Consider the following 14,899-nt stretch of genomic DNA (forward strand, 5'->3'; position numbering starts at 1 on the left):
GGTTCCCAGCGGTTCGGGGCTTCTCGCTGCTGCTCCTCGTCCTCCCCCTCCCGCTCGGCCTCTTCTCAGCGCCTGCTCGCCCTGCGCCTCCTCCCCGGGTTCACTGTCCAGCCCCGCACGGCACCCTGTCCCCTGTCTGCCATGCACGGGCCTCGTGCCAGGCCCCCGAGACACCTGCTGGCCCATCCGCTGGCCACTCTTCGTCTTCGTCTCTCCCCGCCCTTCCGTGCCGCGAGCTCTGAGTGTTGGTTTTGTGGGTGGATTACCTGTATATCCTTATTCAGCTTCACCTGCTGGTAAGGGTTGTTCCATTCGCTCTTGTTCCACCTCTTTGTGCCCCCCCCAACGCGGTCTCTTTCCTCGATACCAGGGACAAATGCAGGGGCTCGTACGCACTCCGTAAACCCTCTGCCTCTGAGCTACAACCCAAGGCCTTTGTATTTTTTGAGACAGGGTCTCACTGCGTTACCCAGGCTGTGCGGGTCTCCTGTCTCAGCCTTCCGAGTAGCAGGGGTTACATTTGTGCACCACCACCCTGGCTGCTTTCCTTGATTTTTAGGGACGTTACTTGCTTGGTTTCCTCCTGCGTGCTGGGACTCCCTCCTTCCCGCTCTCCTGCCTGGGAGGTTGCCCTCGCTCTTGGCTTCCACTCCCGCCTGGTCCTGCCGCAGCCCGTTCCTGTTTCCAGCCACAGATCAGACCTCTCCCAGGGCTGCTCCAGCAGCACCGGATGTGCCCCTTGACACCCTCCCGTCCTCTGAGCCCCCAGGCTCTTCCCTCTGCACTTTTACCCCTGGCTTCCTCCAGGGGCGTCTCTCCAGCTCTCCTGCCACCTCCTTAATTAAAGTTTTCATGTCCTCTTTTCCAACCCAGTCTCCTCACGGTGCCCTGAGTGGTCTGGGCCGTGCCCAGCTTGTTGAGGAGGGGCTCAAGGGTCCCACATCCTAAGGCTGTGTGGCCCCTGCAGAGACAGAGGTGGAGTTCCTGGCTGGTGAAGCCTGTCCCCGAGTCAGGTACAGTGGGTGACAGAACACAAAGCCATACATAGGCTGGTTGCTGCTTCCTGCTTCCCTGGCCCTGGACTGTATGTCTGCTGTGATGCTGCCCTTCCTTGGAGCCAGCTGAAGGTGGACTGAAACCTCTACCAACTGTAAGTTAAGTAAACCTTTCCTTCTTTAACTTATAGGTTTTGGGTATTTTGTCCCAGCAATGAGAAAAGTAAGTAAGACAACCAGTGCTGGGATATTTTTTTCTTTTTTCAGTGCTGGAGCATGATCCCAGGGGCTTTGCACTGAGCTGCATCTCCAGCCTTTTTTGCTTGTTTGTTTTGTTTTTGTTTTCTTTGTGACAGGGTCTCACTATGTAGCCCAGGCTGGCCTTGAATTTGTGGGGATCCTCCTGCCTCAGCTTCCCGAGTGCTGAGATTACAGGTGTGCACTACCATGCCTGGCTCCCAGTCTTTTTAAATTAAATTAAATTTTGTTTGAGACAGACTTTTGCTAAGTTGCTATATCGCCCAGGCTGGGTTTAAACTTGAAATCCTCCTGCTGCAGGTTTCCAGAGTGCTGGGATTACAGGCATGTGCCGCCACACCCAGCCGTGTTTGGATTAGGCCAGGAGCAGGTCGGCGATGTTGGAGGTTGCTCATACATGATGTTAAGCTACAGTGAGGGCTGGCGAGACCACACCCAGCTGACTACTTCCAAGCCCGTTCCCAAGCCTGGGCCTCCTGTGTGGCCTGTCCCTGACCGCCCATTTGGGCTCTGCAAGGTTCCAGAGCTTTTGCCTCATACCTTCCTGCCAGGGTCACCCATTCCTCAAGAACACAGGGGCTGGGTCTCTGATCCTGCATCTGGAAGACCGCACACAGCTCCTGAATCTTCCCTCGCTGGCTGCGGACCAGAGCTGAACCCTGAGACTGCCCCACCGACACGACTTCCTGCCTCTTCCAGAAAATTCTCACACAGGAAGCTAAGACAATAATCCAAGAAATAACTCCACTGTTTGCTCGAGAACACTAAAGCAAACTAATTTATCTGGGCAAACAGCTCTCTTATCAGGACACCAGCCAGCTCTCCCGAGGTGAGACAGACCAGTTCAGCCATCATGACCGCCAGTGCGACCCTGGTCTTCCTGTTTCCACCAATCCCCGACCTGGTGTGGCGAGACTCCGCCCATGCCATCACCTCCACCGGGGCTCTGGGGACTGAATCCACGCCGACAGTGTCCTTGCCTGACCCCTTTTCTGAGTGGCCGTTCCATACACTGTCTCCCTTCAGACCTGGAGTCAACCTAGAAAAACATGGAGCCTCAGTTTGGGAGACAAAAATGGAGGCTTTGGATCTCTAATGCTGAGCACAGAGTCCTGAGGCTCCTGGTCATAGTCTGTTAGGAACTTTAAGGCTGAGGTGAAGCCTGCTAGGGTAAGGGCCGGGGAAAAGCCCCCGCCTCTGTGTGTCCCAGGCCCTTCACACGCTCACCCCTCCCACCGCTTCCCGGATAGTGTGTTCTCCGGGGCTCTTGTCCCAAGTCCACGCCCACAGCCTCAGCAGGCGAGGAAACGAGCTCACCTCCTCGCCCGCTCACCTCAGGAAATACTTCTTTTTAGGGGACTGGGAACTGAACCCAGGGTTTTCACACTAAGCTACAGCCCTTGGGGCTGGGGATTTAGCTCAGCAGCAAAGCGCCTGCCTGGCAAGCGCAAGGTCATGAGTTCGGTTCCTGGTACCGGAGAAAAACCAAAAAAAAAAAAAAAAAAAAAAAAGAATCAGCTACAGCCCTTGCCTTTTTATATTTTGATACAGGATCTCACTAAGTCACTAAATTGCCCAGGCTGGACTTCAACCTGTGATGCTCCTGCTTGGCCCCCCAGAGTCCTGGGATTACAGGCGTTGCCCCCGTGCCTGGCTTGTTTTATTTTTAAAAAGTAGACTGCATAGGTTTGCAGGCGTACATAACATTTCTAGAATACTTCAGCTTCTATCATCTCCTTTAGGCCGTGGGACCAGGCCAGGGGGCTGGGGAGGCCTTTTCATTTGGCTCCTTGCGTATTATTTAGGGTTTGTTTTGGTCTTTTTAAATATTGATGTTTCGTTTTAGCAATATAAGTAATTACTATAAAGTTAAAAGTAATTTTATGTTGGCTTTTAAATTATAGGATTAAGCTTCCTAACAATCTTAGAGGAAACACAATTATTTCACTAATGACAGTGACACCCCCTTCCCGCTCAGGAGCGAGGGTAGGGGACCTGGGCCCCTTTTGGTCTCCTCTCTACTCAGCCTCCCTGTCGTGGGCAGGAGCCACGGGAGGCCAGGCTGGGTCCCCACTCACACAAACAGCCGCTAAACCCGCAGGGCTCGGGGTGGGGAGTCTGTGCGTGCTCCCTGCCTCCTCATCTTGGATCAGCACGGACTGCATCAGGGCCCTGCCCGTCCCCGCAGCCAGGCCTCCTGTAGGCCGGACCGCTTCCTGCACCAGTCTTTGGGGGACTTTGGTTGGTGAAGCAAGGTGTGTCCGTGCTTGGAAGGGGAGACAGGCTTTCCTGAGAGGAGAGAAAGAAAAGGGAGAGAGGAAGAGGGAGAGGAAAGAAAAAGGAAAGGAAAGGAAAGGAAAGAAAGAAAGAGGAGAGGAAGGAAGGGAGGGAGGGAGGGAGGGAAAGAAGGAAGGACGGACGACTCACTCTCCCTGTCCATTCCCAAGCCTGGCACATTTGTGGCCTTGCTCCTGTCCCCTCTACGGCCTGGTGAGAGAGGCCACAGGCTGGTGTAACAAAAAATGCCCCAGAGCCCGCAGTGCCCACCACCCCACCACCGAGCTGGGCTTGGCCTTGGCCAGGAAGCCGGGCACCTCCCGCTCCTGGCTCAAAGCCCAGTGGCAGCTGTGCAGAAGGCGGTGTATCCACCCCGCTGGCCCGCGTCCCTCAGTGGCCCCAGCATCCCCCCACCCCCCGCAGGATCAGCAGGGCCGGCGTCCCACTCGGGCTTACCCAAGGCCACATCAGGCCAGGGCCCGGGCCCGTGCTGCCTCGGTGGCCCCCTCTGGGCTTTCCCAGATCTGTAGCGAGCCTGGCCCTGTAAGTGACCTTAGAAAGGAAGCCAAACCCATCCATCCTAATGCTCCAGCTCCTGCTCTGTCCCCAAGTGAGACCAAGGGCACCCTGGTCCCCAAATAATGGCCTCACCTCAGCTGTTGACAACAAGTCCCTGGGAGGAAAACTGGCCATGGCATGTGCTTGGAAGCGCCTGTCCACACTGGTTTTAACTGTACTTCGACATGTCTCCTATTGAAGGCTCATGGATGAATTCTGTTCTCTTCATTATTGGGGATTGAACCCAGGGCCTCACACAAGCTAAGCACACACTCTACCATTGGGCAACAAACAACCCCAGACCTTTTATTTTTAATTTTGAGACAGGGTCTAAGTTGCCCAGGCTGAGCTCTAACTTGTGATTGTCCTGCCTCAGCCACCTGAGCTCGGGATGCAGGCATGTGCCAGCACGTCCAGCTCATGGGATGAATGTACGACTGAATTGAGGTCCAGGAAGTTGTGTGTCCTTGGACTGGTTTTATATATTTTCCTCTTGCTGGGGAACGAAGGTTCAGCTTAGCCCTCTTTGGCAGGCACTAAGCGGCCACGCTGAGGTTGTCAGCTTTCTTGGGCCCAGGAAGGGATTCTCTGCTTCCAGCAGCCTTGTTGTATCCCGGATGTTTTGCTCAGAACTTCATTCTAATGTGCACACTAGTTGCTCACAGTCCCCTTTGGATATAAATCATAAAAAAGGAGCGAAAAGGATTGGATGGCAGGTTGCTCGAAGTCCCCCAGGAAGCAGGTCTTCCTGCTGGCGTTGGGACTATCATGCGGAGAGAGACCCCTGAGTTCCCAACCTGCTATGTGTACCATGGGGGTTTTCTGCATTTGCTTCTGGTCCAGAACATCCTGGATAGTATCTGCAGTCACACTCTTTGTAATGCTTTTGATTTGAAAGATCATTTTGAGACCTTCCACCATCACTCACACTTTTCCCTTCAGAGAATGGCACAAGGATGAAGCCGTGTGTGGTGGTGCACACCTGTAATCTCAGTAGTTGGGAGGCTGAGGCAGGAGGATTGTTATGAGTTTGAGGGCAGCCTGCGCTACATAGCAAGACTCTCTTTCAAAAAAAAATCAACAGCCACAACAACAACAAAAGGGGTGAACGTGTCTGTACCTGGTCTCTATGATGTGTTAAAGCACAGGAGTGCTGAGTGGAGTTTATGAGATGCTGCTAACAGCTTTGGACTCCTTTTGTCTCTAGATCCTGAAATCTGGTCACTGTTTCACTGTCTGAGAGCCAGGCACCTGGGCTAAGCTACCCTCTCCAGTCCCCTCCCTGCTCTTTTTTTTTGTCTTTTATTTTTATTTTTATTTTTTTATTTTTTTTTGGTTTTTGTCCGGTACCGGGAACCGAACTCATGACCTTGCTCTTGCCAGGCAGGTGCTTTTGCTGCTGAGCTAAATCCCCAGCCCCTTTTTTTGTCTTTTTGAGACAAGTTCTCCTTATGCAGTTCAGGCTGGGCTTGAGCTCACTTTGTAGCCCAGGCTAGTCTCAAACTTGCAACGATCCTCCTGCCTCAGCCTCCCAAGTGCTGGGATTACAGGCATGCGCCGCCACACCCGGCTCCGGGGGCGGGGCCCTTGTTTGGGGGAGTTTGAGAGAAGCAGACTTGATCCCTGCCCTTGGGGGACTTGCAGGTTGCCGCGACTGGCTGTGCATTAGCGACATGTGGGCAGAAGGAGTGTGTTGGGGATGTGTATGGAGCAGTTCCAGGAGGGGAGAGGTGAGATGCTGCAGGATCAAATGTCCTTGGCTGAGTGGGACCTGTTAGACACGAGGGAGGCGTGCCCCCAGCCCACGACAGCCCCTTGAGTGCTGGCCCAAGAGCAGCGGCCTTGGTGTGTTTTGCGTAGAGGATCAGCAGAGTAGACGCACACAGTTGCTGAATGAATGAATGAATGAAGCAGGGGCGGTGGTAGCCCTGGCCAGGGCCGGGGGAGGGGCACGCTAAGGAAAGGCTGGTGATGCTTTGAGACTGCAGGAACACAGACTGGAGCCCTGGGGTGCAAAGGAGGACTCAGACCCCGCCCTCCAGGACCATGTGGGTAACGCAGCTGGCCTCAGACCGGGGACCACGAGGGCCTAGGACGTGGGCGGGGCAGGCGGCAGGCGTACCTGAAGGCCGGCGGGTACATCCGCAGTGTCTCCGCGATCACCATGTCCAGGTAGGGCAGGCCTTCCTGGAGGCTGCGGTAGTCGGGGGCCGCCTAGTGCAGGGGTCGGGACAGAGGACAGAGGTGGTGTTAGCCGAGTCTCACAGCACTGCTTCAGGAACTTCAGCGTCCTGGTCCACCTTTAGCAAACATTTGCTTGGAAACCACAAGAAGACAAAGGGGTATCACCCAGATTTCGTCAGGTCAGCACCCCACATGTTCTGGGGTGCTTTATACTTTTAGTACTGGGAATCGAACTCAGGACCTTGCACTTGCCAGGCAGGCGCTTGTGCCGCTGAGCTGTATCCCCAGCCCTGGGGTGCGTTATACTATTGCAGATGTGCAGGCGCAGCCCTGGACTGAGGGGCTCTGAGTGGCACCAGAGGAAGCTTCATTTGTGAGGGCTGAGGATGGGGCTGGTACTGCACATCCAGAATCTCGCTGAGTCCTCTCCCAGCTCACATGGGGAAACTGAGGCTCAGCCAGGTGGTCACACGGGTCACAATCGGTACCTCAGAAAGTAAAAGATAAGCAATGAAATAGCAAGAGAGCTTGCAACATCTAAAAAAATGAGTAGTAAAAATCCAAAGAGCACGGGCTGGGGATATAGCTCAGTGGCACAAGCACCTGCCTGGAAAGCACGAGGTCCTGAGTTCAATTCCCCATGCCAAAAAAAAAAAAAAAAAAAAAGACAGTGCACACTTGTAATCCCAGCACTTGGGAGGCTGAGGCAGGAGAATCATTGAAAGTTTGACACCAGCCTGGGCTACAAAGTGAGCTCCAAGCCAACCTGAACTGCGTAGCAAGACCCTGTCTCAAAAAGATAAAGACAAAACAAAACAAAACAACCCCCCCAAACTCTTTTAAATCAGTAAGGAATACAGGTGTGGGAGCCCATGCCTACAATCCCAGGCACTTGCGAGGCTGAGGCAGGAGGATCACTGGGTGTTCAAGGCCAGCCTGCCGTACAAAGACAACTCATTAGAGAAGCTGTCAAAGGGTAGGAACAGATAAAACACAGGAAAAATACAAGCTGTTGTGGCCAAAAATGCAAAGCAAAATGAGATTTCTTTCTTCACACAGATTGGGGAAGTTTGGCAGACCCTAGTTAGGTTTTAGGGGTGCAGATGTTGTGGATCCCAGGCTTGAGGTGGGCTGTAAGCAGGATGTGGGTGCTGTGCATCGGGGTACAGGAAGCCGACCCCTCACTGGTGGCTTCTGCAAGGGAGCATCTTCCCCAGCCGCTCTGCTTCCTCAGAGGTGGCGTGAGTTATCTGCCCGCTAGGTGACAGCCACGCTGTTTTCAAATAAGCAACACTAATTGAGGATGCATCCTGTTTGGGGTATGGCATTCTTCTGTCCCCTGTGCTCCCCAGGGCGCCCCCTCCATCTGAGGGGGTCACTCAACCTAGGAGTCACCACATGGTCACTGGGCTGGGGATCTAAGACAGTGTTCTCCAAGTGAGCTCCCTGGGGTGGTGGCAATACTGTCAGCTTAGAGGCTGAGGCAGGAGGATGCAAGTTTGAGTGCAACGTGGACAACTTAGCAAGTTAGTGAGACCCTCTTTCAAAATAAGAAAGGACAAGGTATGGTGACGTAGCTCATTGTGAAGGCCCTGGGTCTAAAGGAGGGTCAGAAGGGGGTGGACAGGACAGTGACAGTGGAAGGGACGGTGAGGAGATGTGCAGGGCCAGCACATGCAGAGTCCTCTGTTTTGGGTACTGGGGATTGGAGCTAGGACCTTCACACTGAGCACCATTCTCAGACATTTATTTGTTGACTTGTACTGTGAGACAAGGTCTTGATAAGATGTTAAGCTGCCCAGGCTGGGCTGGAACGTGCAATCCTCCTGCCTCAGCCTTCTGCAGTGCTGTGGTTACTGACGTTTGTTACCACGCCCAGTCAACACATGGTCCTGATGTCCAAGGTAAGAGTTTTCCTAACCCACAGTGGCACTGCCATTCAGGAGGACGCAGGCATTAACGGTTCTGTGAGTGAAGTTGCAGAGATATGTGGAATCTAACCCGTGTCTGCGCAAAGGAGGTATTTGCACTTTGCAATAAAAAGAGCAGTGAGTGTTTGGTTTTCCCTACGAGTCCCCATCTCCACTTCTGGAACCATTTCTTCCTAAGGTTCTCGGCTTGCACCAACTTCTGCCTCCATCCCAGGCCCCCTGGGCAGTCGGGAGCACATGGCAGGGGCAAGGGCCCTGTGGTTGGCTGGTGGCCAGCTTGAGAGTCCTCATTGTGTCATCTCTGTGTCTCCGAGGAAAGCGGGGCAGGACACTGGGCTTGGGCGGTCCCTCCGGTCACCTCCCCTCCCTGTCCTGCCCTGGGACTGTCAGGGCGTCCGTCCCCAGCAGGGGCCTGGATGCAGGCTCAGAGGGTCCGATGGGGGTGCACGCTCAGCAGCCTCTCGGGGTGGGCACGGTGGCGCCGTCCCTGCCCCAGGCTGGCAGAGCAGGCTGTATGTGTTGACAGCGCACTGCCGCCCACACCCGGTGTGATCGTCGCGGCAGAGGTGAAGGTTCCCGGAGGTCGCATCTGCTGCGGGTGAGGCCGGCTCCTGCGTGAGCTTTTCTGATCTGCACGCGCCCTGGCCTCACAAGCGGCACGGTCAGCGCCGTGCACCGTGATCAGGAGGCCAAGGGGCTGGGTCCCGGGATGCTGAGGGGGGAAAGGAAAAGGAGCTTTTCTCCTGCAGGGGAGGGTGGACATGCGGCCACCTTCTGCTGCCTGAAGTAACGCGCAGCAAACACCAACTGGCTCAAGAGAAAGGCAACGTGTGAGATGAGATCGAGGCCCCGCGGCTGCTCCGGGCGCAGGTGCCTTCCAGCGAGCTCTCACTTGGGGCCAGCGTTAGTGATACTCTGAATATTTAAAAAGCTCTTAATAAATGCAAGAATATGAAAATAGCTGCGAAGTAGCTGGGGGAGGTGGCGCACTCCTGTGACCCCTGCATGCCGGGAGGCTGAGGCAGGAAGATCATATATTCAAGCCCAGACTAGGCAATTTAGAAATTTAGTGAAACCCTGTCTCGGAAGTAAAAAAGGGCCTAGCCCTTAAAAAAAAAGAGAATGTGCGAGAAAAGGACAGAAGGGAAGAAGGAAGGATGGACGATGGGGGGACACAGCAGAGAACTGAGACCGTCCCAGAGAGAAGAAGAAGTCGAATTGGGAGCTGCGTCCCCATGGGGAAATGGTGTCAGTTCCCGACTCAGATGGTGCGGGTGGCTGTAAGCTGCTAGGATGTGCCGAAGGGAAGACGACTAGCTAAGGGGGGCTCAGGGAGTTCTGTGTTAGGGAATCAGTCTTCCTGCCGGGGTCGGGCTTGTTACTGCGCGTCTCGGCCTTTCTGGCTCCAGGCTGTGAAGTTGCTTTTGGTCCTGCGCCCTTGGGCACCGCTGCTTCTGTCCCCACGGGCCCCTGGCTGGCCTGACGGACACCGGGCCCGGGGCTCTTCTGAAGCCTGGCCCCCAAGCGCCAGCTCACCCGGCGGGGCGCAGGGGTCAGGCCCTGTCCGCCCAGGCTCCCGCGGACTCCGCGGGGCTCCTGAGCGCGGCTACCAGCAGGGGGCAGCAAGCGCACGGCAAATGCGGGCCCCCAGCCCTGCGCAGGGGCCGAGCCGTCGGCGTTCTTGCTGCTGAAGGCCAGGAGACGCGAGGCGGGAGGCGGGGGTCCTTCGAGCCCGGAGTCCCCGCAGGGAGCGTGTCTCAGTCATTTCTCACCAGGGAGCCCAACAGCGCGGAGCCGCGGCCCTGGGGGCTCCGGGCGCTGCGCTAGGAGGGGACGTGCGTGCGCACACTGGGGCGCCCGGGCCCAGCGCCCCCGCCTCGCAGGAGGAGAAAGCGTCCACGTGGCGAGAAGGGAGGACAGACAAGGACACCCACCCCAGACACGGGACCCGCAAGCCGCCAGAGTGTCCCCTGTCTGCCTTGCGAACACGGTGGCGAAAAGCGGCGGATGCTGCTTCAAACCCAGTGTAAAGTTCCCCTCAACCGGGGAATGTTGGCCCTTACCGGAGAGGGGCTACTTTTAGGGAATCAGGGCTCGTTTTGGCTTCAGTGGGATGGTCTCATTGTGGTCATGTTGTAGAGGAGTTCTTTTTTTTTGTCTTTTTGAGACAGGGTCTCGCTATGCAGTTCAGGCTGGCTTTGAGCTCACTTTGTAGCCCAGGCCGGTCTCGAACTGCAAAGATCCTCCTGCCTCAGCCTCCCAAGTGCTGGGATTAGAGGCGTGCGCCACCACGCCTGGCTCCGAGTTCCCGTTTTTAAGGGCAATATACTGAAATATTTACAGAGGACATACGATGCTGGGATTAAAAAGGAAAGAAACAAGGAGGTGGAGGAAGGATGCGGGCGCGGTGAAGCTGTCGGGGTGTTCTGGGTCCTGTTGAAATGGATGATAAACGAAGGACTCAGGGTTCACTGCAATATCCTCATTTGTGTCTGTTCGGATTTCTCATGATAAAAGAAAAACTACTAAATAAAAATGGAAGTAATAACAGTGAATAGAATAGCTTAGGGAACTCGGAGATGTGTGGAAAGAATTCAAAATGGCTCTGTCAGGCTGGCCCAGGGAGACGCGTGACACTGTGACCCGAATCCCCCGCTTGCTAGGCCCAGGGGACAGGAAGGCGTCCTTTCCCGGCAACACCTTGGCCTGCTGTTTGAGAACACTGTGTGGCCATGGGGGTGGCAGGAATTGAAGCCGAAATGGTAGCCAGTGCACTACATGGTTCTTTTGGCGTCTAGAAACGCTAGCAAAAATTGAGGGACGGGCAGAAATTATTTTGAATTAATAGGGCAGAGGAAGGGCAGCTTAGTGAAGAAAGTGTCTGTTCTCACAGGCCATGGTGATGCATACTTTAACCCTAGCACTGTGAAGGAGGCTGAGGCAGGAGGATCGCAAGTTCTAGCTCAGCTTGGCAATTTAGAACGCGTCTCAAAAAAAAAAAAAAAAAACCACAACCAAAAGAACAAATAAATAAAAAGCAGGGGGTTTAGTTCAGTGCACCCTGGCTTCAATCCCCAGCACTAAAGCAAAAGAGAAGGAGGATGGAGGAAGGGAGGAGGGGAAAAGAGAGGGGAGGGGACGGGAGGGGAGGAGAGAAGAGTTCTGTCTTTGGAAGAAAAGGGCCTGGGCTCCCTCTACATGTTTAAATAGAAGCAGTATCTGCAGCAACCAGCCAGGAAGACCAGAGCTCCAGGCTGCTCCCTGTCCTGTGTCCATTTCGGTACCACACTTTGTCCTGCTAGGGAGGCAGGATGGATTGGCCTTGGGCCAGTTGCCGGGGCAACTGTTAATGATGGTGACCACCCCTCTCGCAGGGTAGGGTAAAGGAGTCCATGAAGGTGTGGCATTCTGACACTTCTGTTTGGACATTCAGCAGCGGGAGCTCCCTTTCTTGTGAGTTCTGTCCTCTGTTTAAATCACTCTATAAAGAGCTGGGCATGGTGGTGCATGCCTATAACCCCTGAGGGAGGCTGAAGCAGGAAGATCACAAATTCGAGGTCTACCTGGGCAACTTAGTGAGACTCTGTTTCAAAATTAAAAAAAAAAAAACCTGGGGATGTAGCTCAGTGTAAAGATCCTGGGTTCAATCTCTAGTGCTGGGAAAAAAAAAAAATCTAAATAATTCTACAAGGATGTATTAGGAAGACAGTGAGACTTAAAGTCCTATCAAATTCATCTCACTGGGACTTATTTTATAAAATAGTCACTGTGGTTTTAGAAAATTGAAAATAAAATATTGGGAAAACTAGCAATAAAAAAAATAAGTGGAATCTTTGTTGGTTTACATTCTAGAGATTCTTAGTTTTCAGGAAGACTTTCATTTCTATTTGATCCTTAATGGGCAGCAACTTATACTTTTTTTTTTTTTTTCTGGTACCGGGAATCGAACTCATGACCTTGTGCTTGCCAGGCAAGTGCTGTGCCGCTGAGCTAAATCCCTGGCCCCTATACTTTTATTTTGAGGTTCTCAGTCCCCTAGTGTTGTACTATATGGTGTGAGATCTGTAAACCAGTAATGAAATGCAGTAGATAAACCTGATGGTTAGAGAACTCTATGGGAAATCTATTGTCAAAGCTTCATAAGTAGGAAGTAATACCACCCTCTCGTATTAATCTAGCTGTTTTGACTTGTGTCTAGGTGTCCCCCCAAAGGCTCATGCAGTCATAGGTGGGGCTTGTTCAGAGGTGGTTGGATTTGGAGTGTGTGACGCTGAGATTGATTTATGGTGCAATGCTGGGATCAAGGGCGCTAGGATTAAGGGTGTGAGTGCTGCCTGCCCTAAGTAGCCTGGATAAAATATAAGGGACAGAAAGAGCTGTGGTCGTCCCTTGTTGCTTTGCTGCCTTCTGCCCGCCATGAACTTTCTCTCTCGCCTGCCATGCCCTCTACCTTGCCACTCTGCCTGGCGCCAGCGAATGATGGACTGAAACCTCTCTAAACTGTGAGCTAAGTAAACCTTTCCCCCTTTAACTTCGGGGTTAAAGGTATTTTGTCTCAGTAATGAGAGAGAAGTAAGCAAGGCACTTGCTTTTCTATGGTTAGGGTTTGTGCATCATTTTCTGTAAGCGCTAGACACACACACACACACACACACACACAGTACTACACACTAGGCATGTATGCAGATATGATCTGGAGTCGAGATGAGAAAAAGAAAATAAAAATGACATTGCTTTCATAAACATTTTTCCTAGATAACCAGGGATCCAACAGACAAATTAACATTTCCTTATTTTGCCAAAGGACTTAGATATGGGGGTGACTTCAGCACCGCCCCCCGCAAAGAGGCAGCCACAGAGCATTGAGTTGCACTTACAGGGCTCCCCATACCCTGCCAGCCTTGCCGCAGGGAACCGGAAGTCCCTTCGGCCAGGGTCAGGTGGGGACAATCCAGCCACATGCAGGAGGAAGATTTGTGCACTCTGACAATCCAGGGAGCCTCAGACTGTGGTATCAGACCTTGGAAAATGCAGTGACCCCAGCTTTGCCCACGTAGGGCAGCCGAGCCCCTGCCCCGCAGCCCGTGTCCAGGGCGAGCCCGGAGCTCTCAGCACGAGGCCTGAAGCAGGCCTGGCCTCCTCGCTGGCCCGCTCCCCAGCCTGGCGCCCCGAGGTCTTCTTGGCTGTGACGGTTTGCTTTTGAGATTCCATAGCTCTGCCATGTGACATCCGTGCAGTCCAGGGAACTGTCTCAGGCTTGGTGAGGAGCCAGTTGAGGAGGGGGAGAGGGGTCTTTGATGGACATCGCTGACTTCCCTAGCGATGCTCAGAAAGTCCTACACGCAGGTTTAAAGAATTTGGCAGATTTAGACTTAGAAATGCATCTATACCTTAGAAAAACAGTTAGGAGAGTGGACAAAGTACTATGTATATCCACTTTAAAGGAAGAGAGACAGAAGCCACCTCACACAAACACAGGGATTATCCCAGGTGCTCCTGGCCGTGAAGGGATTAGACGGGTGATGTAAGGACGATGCACAGAGCACCCGCCTCCACCCCCGTGCCCCGCGCACACCTGGGGATTCAGGGTGGCGCTGCGGGCTGAGCCGTATGGATCGTGCTAACCCTCTGCACAGCTCCTGACTTCAGACTTCTGTAACAGTAACAGGACTTCGCCTTGTGCATCTACTGTGCCCTCTGGCCCCCCAGCCACACTGCGTAGGAGGCAGGGTAACTTTGGGGTTTCTTTTATAAATGAAAATAAACCCAGACAGTCAGAGGTCAAGTAGCCTGTCCACGGTCTGCAGATTCCAAGCCTGTGCCCTGATTCCCCTCCCAGGCCTCGCTTCCTTCCCTCCGGCCCCTCGCTCTCTGCTTTCCTTGCCTCTTGCGTATATTACAGGGCAATAGCGGCATCCACAAACTGGCAGCACACACAGAAGTGTGGGCTCAGGAGTTTCCATAAAGTAAACACCCCCATGCTCTGGGGGCCGGAAAAAGACACAGGCTCCTCCAGAACTCTCACCCACCGCCCTTTCCCGTCACAGCCCGGCTTGGAAGAGAGGTGACTTTGGCCGTTTCCCTTGTGCTTGGCATCCCTGGACTGTCCCTAGGCAGCTTCCTTATCTGCCTCCTTTTGCTCCACCTGGGAGTGAGAGTCACCCGCGCGGTGCAGCTGCGGTTGTTGCGGAGTGTCCAGCTGTAGTGCGCGTGTGTGACTGTGCTACTAGCGTGGAGCTCTGCCGCCGTCTTTCCGAATGACAGCAGTTGCTCCTAGTTTGGGGCCTTTTCCAGGAAAGCATATAGGGACCTTCTTTCCCTCCCTCCCTCCCTCCTTCCCTTCTTTCTCTGCTCACTCTTTCTCCCTTCCCTTCCCTTCCCTTCCCTTCCCTTCCCTTCCTCTCCTTTCCTTCTTTTCTGCAGCACTGGGGATTGAACCCAAGCCCTTTGCACTGGGCCACATCCCCAGCCCTTCTTATTTTTGAGACAAGGTCTTGAGAAATTACCCAGGCTGGGTTCCAATTTGAAGTCTTCTTGCCTCAGTCTGGGCAAGAGATTATAAATATGGGATTATAGGCATGAACCATTGTGCCCTGCTTTCTCCTTTGTTTTCTTTTTGATTTTTTCTTCCTTTCCTTTCCTTTCCTTTCTTTTCCTCTCCTTTCCTCTCCCCTCCCCTCCCCTCCCCTCCCCTCC

The 14,899-nt window shown here is 53.7% G+C and overlaps 1 protein-coding gene across 3 annotated transcripts in view; it reads right to left on the minus strand.

Moving 5' to 3' along the window:
- Tbxas1 (thromboxane A synthase 1 (platelet)) overlaps positions 1 to 14,899 on the minus strand; it is a 160,943-nt gene that overhangs the window by 4,405 nt on the left and 141,639 nt on the right. For 2 of the 3 annotated variants that reach the window (XM_005405430.2, XM_005405429.2), the window contains 2 exons: positions 6,211 to 6,302; positions 2,155 to 2,292 (listed from right to left, as the gene is read on the minus strand). In XM_005405430.2, coding sequence (XP_005405487.1) covers positions 2,155 to 2,292; positions 6,211 to 6,302 — 230 coding nt within the window. The remainder of the gene's footprint in view (positions 1 to 2,154; positions 2,293 to 6,210; positions 6,303 to 14,899) is intronic. The other variant, XM_005405431.2, reaches the window with a different exon arrangement.

This window comes from Chinchilla lanigera, unplaced genomic scaffold, assembly GCF_000276665.1.
Source record: "Chinchilla lanigera isolate Chin_1 unplaced genomic scaffold, ChiLan1.0 scaffold00093, whole genome shotgun sequence".
NCBI classification, from domain to species: Eukaryota; Metazoa; Chordata; class Mammalia; order Rodentia; family Chinchillidae; genus Chinchilla; species Chinchilla lanigera.